Source organism: Pyxicephalus adspersus, chromosome 6 (genome assembly GCF_032062135.1).
Source record: "Pyxicephalus adspersus chromosome 6, UCB_Pads_2.0, whole genome shotgun sequence".
Classification (NCBI taxonomy): Eukaryota; Metazoa; Chordata; class Amphibia; order Anura; family Pyxicephalidae; genus Pyxicephalus; species Pyxicephalus adspersus.
Genome location: NC_092863.1, coordinates 55,915,658 through 55,927,539, shown reverse-complemented (window position 1 = coordinate 55,927,539; position 11,882 = coordinate 55,915,658). Strand labels below are relative to the sequence as shown.

At 38.9% G+C, this 11,882-nt stretch overlaps 1 protein-coding gene across 3 annotated transcripts in view; it reads right to left on the bottom strand.

The window, feature by feature from the left end:
• The window catches only part of RNF34 (ring finger protein 34), a 21,845-nt gene extending 9,981 nt beyond the window's left edge, over positions 1-11,864 (bottom strand). Inside the window, exons 1-2 of one of the 3 annotated variants that reach the window (XM_072415905.1) lie at positions 11,841-11,864; positions 3,572-3,781 (exon numbers count right to left, since the gene is read on the bottom strand). In XM_072415905.1, coding sequence (XP_072272006.1) covers positions 3,572-3,766 — 195 coding nt within the window. In that variant the 5' untranslated portion in view covers positions 3,767-3,781; positions 11,841-11,864. The other 2 variants (XM_072415904.1, XM_072415903.1) reach the window with 2 other exon arrangements.
• Between the last annotated feature and the right edge of the window lie 18 nt (positions 11,865-11,882).

Here is an 11,882-nt window from a genome sequence, read left to right as displayed (position 1 = left end):
CCATGGAGGTAAGGATGTGACAAAATTACGGGGTTAACCATCCTAGCCATTTTTTTTTTTGCCCGACCTTCGTACGGGCATACCGGCTAGGTGGTTAAACAATAAAAATTTTTGCATGGATACAAGCTGACCCAGCCAGTGCCACCAGGGAAGACTGACATTTTAGTGCAAGTAAATAAGAATAGATTTTAAAATAAAAGACTAGTTTTTGAGTATAGTTCATCTTTAATTCCTCCACCAGTAATGCAAGAGGAGAAAGCGAGGAGACTAATCTCAGTCAGGACATCCTCATTTACTCCTCCCGTTGTTGATGTTCCTTCAAACTCATATGTTTTCACTATGCTTTAACTACATACTGTACTTTCATGTCACAATTACTGCTTTATAAACACACCTCTAACTGTAAAGGTAACACAAAAATATGTGTACAGGGGGAAAACAGTCCATCAGTCAGCAAAAGTTTGATTAGCATTTAGTTAGCACATTAACAGTGAACCTAAGTTCAGAGTTTGTACCCAAAACAAGAGCTTGTGCTGACTATCATTTCTATTCTGTGCTGTTTTTCCAACGCCTCTGAACGTTCTGTGACCGGGTTGCTTACAAGCTGTCACATTTGGCTGTCAAAGATTCATCTATTCACAAAACTGGGACAAAGTAATTCTATTAATTGAATATGGAAATGATTTTCAGGTTTTGGTCACTTGTTCAAATATGAAAATATTTTATGAAGGTGGACAAAACCCTTTTTATCTTAAAAAAAGATTGAATATAACTAAAAATATGTAGTTATTAGTTTAATGAAAAAAATCTTTTTGAGGGGGGCTTTTTTTTGCTTGTAAACGCTCGCCTCATACTTTAGAGCACCACTGCAGCTTTGTAGTTTGTTCTATTGTCCAGGTTCTGCAAAGGACATTCAAAGGTTCTAAAATCTAATTGGTTTATTATTGGAAATCAACATGAATTCTTTTTAAGTGTGACTCTGCAGGGTACATCTGAAATAATGAAGAGTGGGATTTTAGACAAATGCACCAAGCGCTGAAAGACGCAGAGGCGTGCAGCTGTTCCTACATGCCTCTCCATCTCTCAGGAAGTCACGATCATTTCCACACCTAATGGATCCTTACAATTACAAATAATACATCTTGTACAGAAAAAAAGACTTTATTCATGGCTTTATGTTATTTGGTAGTTGTCAGACAGACAAGTAATGTTCTGGGACCTCCATAAAACAGATTAATATTGGATGGAGGAAATGACTGGTTATAATTTACTACAGCTTTCCGGTTTTTGCTTATTACATGTCCACTCTGGAACCATTTTCTCAGCTCCCTTGAAACAACAAGACAAATAGTTTGCAATTTTGCCAAGATATGTTTAGTACTGTGCAATAAACATGAAATATTTATGTGATAAATTGAACAATCACCAAAAAATTCCACAGAGCTTTAGAAAGTACGGATAATTCAATGTATAAACTAAAGTCATATTTTTGGGAGAGGGTTTTTTTTTGTCCTATTCAGAACATAGGACGTTTGGTTCAATAAAATCAGTCTGATGCCAAAGGTCTAACTGGTTAGGATCAAGTTTGTATGAACACCACTATCACAGGTGTGCAGCAACAACTTTCACATCTGGCTTCCAAATTGTTCAATAACTGGTTTGTCTACACAATTATGTGTATCTGAAAAGTATAGCTAATTCCACCTCACATGTGTTTTGGATAGAAGCCACCCCCCTAAATCATAGTATATGAACAGAAAGCAAAGAAAAGCTAGGGTTTTGTGCAGCAAATCAATGTTATATTGCAAGTAAAAGGTTGGATGAAAGCACAACTTTCATATTTAAACTTTTTACAATAAATTCTTTCTGGTCTTTCCCATGATTGTCATGGGATGTAGGACCAATTAACAAGACAAAAAAATCCCTAAGCGTTAACAGAAAATCCTCTCGTATCCCGATGCGTTTTGCCAATAGGCTTCTTCAGGGGATGAGCAGAGACCGTTTAAGCAATGGATAACAGGGTAAATTTTTCTTTAAAAAGGAAGTACTCTTTATTGGTTAGATGTGATAGAAAGCAACTTCAGGTCCAAGCAGAGAAGTGGCATGGAAGCAGTTAAAGTGAGTTGTGTAAAACCGAGTGTCAGGCTGCAAGCAGCTGGAAAGACCATAAAGAATTTATTGTATAATTTTCGTATATGAAAGTTGTGCTTTCATCCAACCTTTTAATCACAATTTAACTTTGATTTGCCGCAACAAACCCTAGCTTTCCTTTACTTTCTTTTCATATACACAATAAAGTGTAAGCAAGTACATCTCACGAAAGTAGTTGACATTTTCAACATATTTGAACAGACAAACATTAGATCTTCAAGCAATGCCTACTGATCAAAGTGATAAACTTGAGCATACAACCCAGAAAATTTGCATGGTTTATTATTTCTTATTAACTACCAAAAGTGCATATTTGTCATATAGGGAAAAAGTACACCACTACATTTACTACCACATCAAATACATTAAATTAAGGTGTTCTAGATAAGGTGCCAATGATTAGGACCTCTTTAGGAAGTATGCAGGTGAGACAAATCTTTTTTAAACCTCAAACTAGGGTGTATGCTTTGCCATTGCCAGTGTTGTGTCACTATAAAAATACCAAAAGGCCCTCAGCAAAAAGGGTTTGGGAGGCTATTAGTTTGGCAAGGGGGTAAAAAAATGACCAAATAATATGAACTCCATAGTAGTGAAAATAAAGTGGCTTTGATATGAAATGACTGCCAGTTTGTCCAGGACTGGCTGACCCAGCAAATTCAGCCCACAAGCTAACTAGAGTTTATAGGAACTCTAAAACTTACACTGTGGGATCCTTAGGTTACTCGTGCAACAAATGGAATTAAAATGAATGCAGCTACAATGAAAAATATTGCAACAATTTAAATAGCCTGGAAGATGTGCCAGATAAAGCCGATGCTGTCCGAGAACATGAGAGCAAAATTATAAGCTTTTCAAGGAACATACAAACACCAGGCCTTTAGGAACAATGTGCTTTGGAATGAAAAAAATTGCTTGGCCATTATACCAGTAGACATGCTTTGTGCAACACAATGCTTTAATGGTAATGAAATTAATGACTGAGAGTGATGGCCCGTAATTTCTGCTACAGAGGGCAATACCACCCTTTGAGGCTAAGGGTTTACCTACTTTTTCCACAGTAAGCAAATAACTAAATTAATATTTTTGTTAAATTAGTGACTGAAAATACAACATTTCCCTGTATATTGCCTTTTTTCACACATGTTATTTTAATGAAGATTCCATGTTTACCCATTTTGAATGTCGAAAAAACTCAATTCCCAGGGGTGAACATACATTTTGAAATGTTTGTATATATAAATTTTGGAGGACAAATAACCTTTTATCATGTATAATTTTTACAATATGTAAAAAATGTACTTACACAGATCTTATCACACCAATCTGTTTGATAAACCAATACTTGGACAGGCAATGAACCAGAAAGCATGAAATTCAGGTCCCTATGTGTAATGTAATTTTACATTAACCATAAACGTACCTTCTTTCTGAAAACAGAAAAGGCCAGACCACAAGCTTTACACACAATGGTGGAGGATGAAGAAGGATATGGTGAAAAATCTGTGTTCTGTGCAAATCTAAAAGGACCTGTTCCGCCTCCGAATGCTGACTGTTGCCCTCGCACAGCACCAGTGCCCATGACTTCATTCAGCAGCCCGCAGCAAGACGCCCACATGGAGCTGGCCCCCGCCTGCAACAGCCAAAGAGAAAAGTGGGTGGAGATTAACAAACATGATTAACAATATACTTATTGGTATTTTTTTCCCCTCCAAACCCCATAGCCCCCCCAAAAAAAAGATTTTTTATAATCCAGCTTACTACATTATGTTTGTACCACCATTGAATGGGCAACATCATGTTGGATGTTGACAGCTGAATTTCAGGTAGAAACACCAACAGCAGTGAGGTTAGGTATGTAATTATTATTATAGGAAACATTTAAAAAAAACACATTACATTTATTACTAGGACATTGCATAAAATAACATCAGTAACCACAAGGCCAGTACTTGGGCATGTCAGGGTTTCTACATTGGAACAAATCAGAAAAAAAATGGATTAGATGGTATCATCAGTGTGTAGCTGCTCCTTCCTAATCCTAGGCTTGGGGCAGGGTGCTGACCTACAGGCGTTTCTAAACTGCAGTAAAGTTAGGTTGGCTAACCATTCTGGAGGGGTTGTGAAAAAGATTGGATGGAATGAAACATAAATCTATTAGCCAGGTAACAAACTTCCTTATCTGCCATATGTCATGTAATGAGGAATTACAGCTTAGGTGGCAACAATTTTTCCGCCATAGAAACAGTGGAGAAGTGAGAATAGCCACCTAGGGACAGAAAGAACATTTTTTTTACAATTTCCAGGTTAAAGAAAAAAGCCAAAAAAAGTGAAGGCTCTGGAGAACCAATCAAAATCTTTTAACTTTAACACAACAGAGCCAAAACAGCCACAGAAGTTATAGTACCTGGAGGAATTTCATCAAAAAGAAAGGGCAGCTTTAGCAGCTTTTCCCGAAATTCTTATTTAAATGGAAAACAAAAAGAAAAACCAAAAAGAACCAATCTGCATTCCTCAAATCATATGAAGTCATTTGCAGAGAGCAGTATTAAAGCTAATCTCTAGACTTACGGTAATTTATTTTTATTTTATTATTCAGTTATAAAGCGTCCTCTCTTGTGATAATTTCAGGCTATTCCCTGTTCCTTGCCAATGAGCACTTTGCAGATAAAGCATTAGAGCATTACAGCGGTCGCCAACCAGGGCCACGGAACATGACCTGTGTACGGACGGCAGGCTCAGGGAAGTGGGTAGGTTGTGTCTCTAAACACAACCTGCCCACTCTGCCAACGCAGGCTCAGATCTGTGATGGGAGAGTGGGCAGGTTCCGCCATTACGACGTCAATATGGGGGAAGTTTCTTCCCCTTTGAGTGACACACAGCTCCCCGTGCATGCGCGGTCCATAGGCAGTAATTTTAGTGGTCCGTGGGTCCTAAAAGTTTGGCGACCACTGCAAAAGAAAGTGCTCTGGTCCTTGCCTCATTTCTTGGCTGATGGACCACGATGTGATCTGGCCTCCTTTTCTCCATTAGTGCTGTCCATGGTCTGGCCCTTTTCTCTGTTTGTACAGGCATAAATACATTTGTATATAATACTTTGCCATTCTGCAGTTTTGTATATTTCATATATTTATATTTTCATATCTGATTACATGCGCATCCTTTATGAAGTGAACCACAGTCAAGATTTTATTATTGTGCGAGTCCAAGTTATGGAGTTTTGTCCTAATCACCAAAGTCCCTGCTAATAAAAGGGAGGGTAAACCCAAGACTTTGTTCAGTTACTACCAGAAAAGACCTAGAGAGGAAACCTTTTGAGAAGGACCCAACAGTGAAACTATAATTTGTGATCACTTCCAGTGGAATGAATGAGCACTGTACAAACAGACTGATTGGTTTTATGAAGGACAAGAGTAAGGCTCCCTGCCAAGTCCTCCACAATAGGAAACAACTGTGGTCATCTGTATCAGTCATTTATTGATCTGACACAACAGATCATTAAATAACATTGGGGGATGACTGTACAGACAATACAAATTTTGGCCTGAGACAATAACTTACATTCCGCTCAAGAAACAAAAATAAAGTGTTTAGCTTTCCCTTACATTAGGAAGATATCTGCTCACTCCCAATACGTCTACAAGACGGGAAGTAAAGGGAAATCTCTGTAACCAAATTGTTTTTAAACATTTCTCTTCTCTATTTAAAATAAAATTTAATTAAAAAATGTAAACTTTTAGTTTTTCTAAGAATCTATCCTGAAAAGTATGCAGATGTTAACTAAAACATGGAAGCATTTAGAAATCTTGTTTTACATTTATAATAAACTATTGCAGCAGTATTCTCTTTTCTATATTTGTTTGTTGTCAACATCACGATGATAAAAATAGGAGAGGCTCCTTGACACCACTTTAGATACATCTGATCATTTCCATGGAGCAGCCAGCAGTCTCTCTGGAGAATAAAGCTGCCTTCCATAAAGCATAAGATGCACATTATATGACATCTAACTGAAAGCTACACTATACTTCTAAACAGGACTCCATAAACAGTTTGTAAATCATGTCTGCACGTGTAGTTAACACAGAACCTGCTAGATTGGTGTTGTATAATCTATAATCTGTATAACAAAAATAAACTTCACAATGCCTCTAGTGGCCTAGATGTCCACAAACCTACTAGGGATCTAAAGCAGTGTTTCCAAACCTTTATAACATGGGGGAACCTTTGAAGGAACTTTCAGATCCTAAGATAAGCCATGCTGTAATTACTATAACCACAGATCACAGAACATTAGTGTGGTAGTCAACGGAATGAAAGTCTCTTACATTGCTGGCCAGTGGGAAGAATGTCACCCTTACAGATAGCCAAAAAGATCATTGGTGTCACTTAAACTGACCTATAGGTGTAAATTGCCCATTGCTTAAGGAACCCCTAGCAACCTCTGGAGGAACCCTGGTTGAGAAACACTGCTCTAAAGGGTGAACTCCAGCAGCCAAACCACAAAAAAATCATTGTAATAAAGATTCACAAATCCTACATCCTACCACCACATTTTGACAGTCGCTCCATCCAGTCTTACCACAACTCATAGTGACTTACCTGACCTCTCTTTTATTGCTAACAAAAGCCAGTATAGCCTGGTCAGCTACTCACTGAGGCAGGTGACGCTTTAGAGCTCAGTGCTGGTCCTATTTCTCTAGGTGTGCAGTAATTACACTGACCATAAGGTTGTGCTGCGATTACGGTTTCCTCGTGCCAGGGAACCGCTGCCTCTGGGGAGACGCTATATGTACTTTCTCCCCAGAGGGAAGCAGACCCACAGAGAATGAATGGGGGCGGCAGTGAGTAATACTTCCTGGCTCAATACCACTAGCTGTGGTGTGAATGGAGGAGCCCCATTAGATCACTTGATCTAACAAAGTTTGGTTTCAAATATAGCTAATGTTAAATGAAATCACAATGAGCTAATTTTTCCTATTGCATTTATAAGTTGTTTTAACTAACATGAGTGAACATGGGTGATCCAGCAAACCTGTAATGGATTGAAAACATAAAATAGCAAATTATTTTAAGAAATACATTCCAAGTGTACTGGATCACTCAGGTTCTCCCACGATAGTCTATTTTTTCCAGTCTTGAAGAACCTTAAAAAAAATCAGGCTCATTGTGTTCATATTGTAGGAGTGACGCAGAATCCAGAAATTCTGGGTTAAAGTATACCAAATGATATACGCTGTATTAGGGAAAATATTTAACAGAAAAGATGATGGTTTGTAAACGCTCTAAACACAAATTGAGACAACTCACAATTATAATTATAGCGGTCAAGCAGATTTTAGTGATAATCTGGTGGCCAGACACTCCTAGCATCACACAGGTTAAACAGAAAATTACCTGTTACATGACCAAGGACAAACTTTAAATGACATAGTACCACCTTCAAAAAGATCAGGACCCAAGTATTTAGATTATCTGGCAAAAGACTTTGATGCCCTCTTATTAACCAAGAATATATAGTCTTACATATTACCACCGATTACTGTTTGTGGGCCTTGAGGGAGTCCCGCTCCATTCGGCTTACCCCTCCTTCCTCTTTCCAACCAATCTATTACTTATACTTCCATTGTTTTTTTTTATATTCTTATATTCAGTCTTTTTGAGTACTCCTCCACTCCCCTAGATGATTCACTTACAGTTCTCCCCTACAGGGAAAGGACCATCCATCAGACATGATTCCAAATGACCACATTTGCACAAGATTCCTTTACATCCATCACTCATTCTTCTGTTTTAATTACCTCCTTAAACAATAACTACTCAATGACTAACGATAAATTAGTGAATCAGAAAAGTTACCGGTGTATGAATTTTCAAATAATTGAGTTCAGCAGAAGTGGTTTGCTTTCACGGTGTCGATCTCAAATGTAAAGCCAATATGTACAGTATATACAGTACAGTGGCGGGTGAGATGAACCACGTCTGAGATATTGTATTTATCAAACAAGCTTTTTGCAGTATAATTATTTACTATTATTAATTACTTTTATAATTATGTGAAATGGAATGCATTGCAGCAGGTCAGTTTTTGCCACAGGATACCTGGCAATCCCAGCTTCCCATGCATGTGCCAAGAATGAATGAACTCCTGCACGCTTGTGCTTAAGTTATGACATCCTGGCCCAGACAATCAAATTGGCCGAAGATCATATTAAAGGAGAGAAGATTGAAGAAGACAGTGGGACCCTGCAACAGAACAAGGACTGGAGAGTATCGCAAATTTAGTTCTGCTTTAGGTGCATATGAAATATTAGACATAAACAAGAAATATATATCTAATATTTTCTATTCACCCAACTACAAAATACACTTTTAAAAATGCATTTCAGTATTGAACAAAATTTACTAAAAAGCACTATAAACATATTATTGTAACTGCTTTTTTTTCTTGCCAAAAACTTAGGTATTTTATTATCCAGCTATGGGGAAGCATGTGACTTACTCCCCCCTTTCCTTCCATGTAAAACCTCTTATGTTTAGACATTGACCACTCAGACATATGGCACTATAACAGAGGGTACAGAGAGGAAGCCCCGTGTAAGTTGTGACCTGAACTTATACAGAGCTTTGCTTCCAGTGTCAAGCAGTGGCGGAAACAACATCAAGATAGTTGGTTAAGTTGGCATTAAAGTAAACCTGTTGCTTTGCCCTTTTAAAAAAATGAGCCTATCTCTATGTCCCACAGAAAACCACAGAGCATTGCATTTGTAGACAGAATCTTTCTGCCAGGACCATGGACACAAGACCTTGAGAGGTGACAAACATAGCCAACAGAGGTTGGCTGGGGAGGGTCGGGCCCTCAAGCAATTAGCACACTATGTAGCTCCTTATGTCTGCTCGTTTGAAAGTTTGTATTTTATTCATAACTTTACAAAAAAGTACAGGACAAGTATACATGCCTTCAAAAGATGGCTTATGAAACGGGTTTTAAGTGGTTGACAAATACTCCACATGGACTTATTTTTCCTGGTTGTTATCAGTTATGAAGAACACTTGACGCTTCTCCTTTCTAAACTTAATTTAGGTTCCATTCCCGCCACAACATATGGATTATAAAACATGCTGCTAACACATTTTTATTTTTCAATGTACTAAGTGGTGCAGCAGGTGGTGTTACTGTGTTTTGGAGTATACTGTGCAAAAGCAAAATATTCTCTGCTTTTTTTTTTTAGTTCACACCAACACAATACAATGATGTGTGCTGAGACTATAAACTATAAATCTCTGCAGAGTAGTAAATAAATGAATGGTAACATTTAGTCCTGTTTTCTTTGAGGAAACCCTGTCACCACCTTTTACCCTGTCATCTAAACGCAGGCTTGTCTGTGCTGTGCAACAGAAATATTGGACTGCTATGCAAATATATCAGTACCATGGTGTTTCTGGAAGATCCCCAAATTTATGATCCCATTGCAGCTGTGCCCATGACTCGCCTGCCCATACGTCATCATAGTATTTAGGTGCCAGGGAGGGGTGGGGCTGTGGATGGATAGAAGTCTGACAATTCCGTACCCCTGTCAGGGTCCATTCTATGTCTGAACAGTGACACACAGATCTGTTCTTTTATTGTATTACAGAAGGTGTGACTGGTTCTCTTACCACTACAAGAATGTCATTGGTGCTTGGGAGGCCATTACTATAATTATATATATATATATATATATATATATACACACACACACACATTAACTAATGGAGCAAGCTGTGCTTTGATATGCAAAAAGAAACAACTGCAGAGTTTGTCTTGGTCATTAAAGAGTTACAAGAGACTGCAAAAAGAGCTCAACCCCCTAAGATCACCCATAACCTCAGCTGTGTTTAGCAAAAGATTTCTTCTGCAAGTCATGCAAACCGCCCCCTTCAAGCGTCCACCCTGCACACAAGGGAGCAGGGAAGCGCCGTTCGTATCTAGGGGATGTCGGATGTCCTTAACCCGGGAACTAACTGTATGTACTTTAGAGCCCGGTCACATAGCTAAAGTTTTATTCCTAATACCCCTCCAACCAGCTACATTGAAGTCATAACACACCACAAGTTGTATCACAGAATCCTCTGAATGTTCTGCTGTGTTACGGTACTATTCAAACAAATGGCTCACCTTGTACAATGAACGTGTAACCAAAGCATATCGCACCTTAACACAACACACCAGTTGTAAGTTTGATAATGGCACAATGATTCACAGTGGGACAAGGGCTGACCCTAAGATGATAAACTATGGAAGTCAACGGTCAGAGAGGTAGAACCTTTGTTTTATTGTGCTGGATCTATGGGAGAGCCTCTTCTTCCAAAGAAAGAGGGGGAGGGGGGAAATTAGGGTTCCCTAAATACAGCAGTCAATGGTCACACATACAACGGGGAAGCAGTAGGTAGGTTTTAAAGAGGAAGTAAACTGAAAAACGCCCAAAACAAAAAAAAAAGTACACTTACCTTCAATCCCACAGCGCAGTCAATCAGTCTGAAGGTTTCTTCCATCGGGTCCCATGTCATCCGGCTGTCGTTCCAGGTGCCTCCATCTTCGCCTTCTCTTCCGGGTTCTTCTTCCTACGTCACCTGACCTAGGCGCGTAATGGGGTGATGTAGTTTGGAAAAAAACTTGATGATCTCACTGCGCAAAAAAGTGGTGAAAATTTGGTGCAAAGATGGGAGATAACTGTACCATCCAGTGCACCAGTAATGATAATATATATATATGAGAACGCTTCTTTTTAGGTCCTAATCCATGAAAGACTGGCCCATTTAATTTTCCCAGGCAATCATAAAGTAAGGTACTTATGGGAATGCAGAGTTCAGAAGGATTCCTTATAGTTATAGTAAGTTAGGGGCAAGCTTGATGGTGGCACAATGATTCAGAGAGGTCAAGGGGTGTCCCTGTGATAACTATTTACACAAGTCCCATAGTTGTAGGTATTGAAGTTCTGTTGATACCCAAAGATAACTGTTAAAAATGTATCTCTAACCCTGGTGCCCAACACGGGGGCCATATGTGTGGTATTTCACCTATTGGGCACCAGGTAGAAAAACAAAGCCCCTGATATGTTGACTGCATCTCAGTGCCAGCCATGGGAGCATGGTACAGCAGGGCACAGACTGGCAACCCCCCTGCTTTACCCACTCATTAGTGGAAGACTCCTACAGCCAAAAGTACTGCAGCCGTCTCTCAATAAAAACGATGGAAAAGAAAGCAGAATTTGGTGTAGAATTGGTGCGGCTCACCTGATATCGATGGCTGGCTTCTTCTCAGAGACCACCAATGCCGCAATGTCTTCCACATACACCCCTGTACTATACAAGCACACAATAATGGCACTTCCAGCTTTGTGTATCCCAGGAGGCAAGGAATGTGTAAAAGGGGGATTAGTCTGAAATATTTTACCTATTTGGAACCTTTGTAAACATTTACATATTTAAAGCAAACTTTGGATTAGAGGAACCCTCCAGTGCTTGGTGATACAAGTCCCTACACTATTGTAAGCTAAGCAATACGTTGAAATATTTAAACAGAGCTATACCGTTGAATTCCAGGAACAATACTGTGTCAGGGGTGGTACAAGTCTTCACATATTTCAACGTGCAATGTTCGTTTTCTTGCAAATACAATAAACACTATATTATTTACTAACGGAACCTACGTAGTTTATCTTTAGTTTTCGGGGGAAGATTTAGCAGACGTC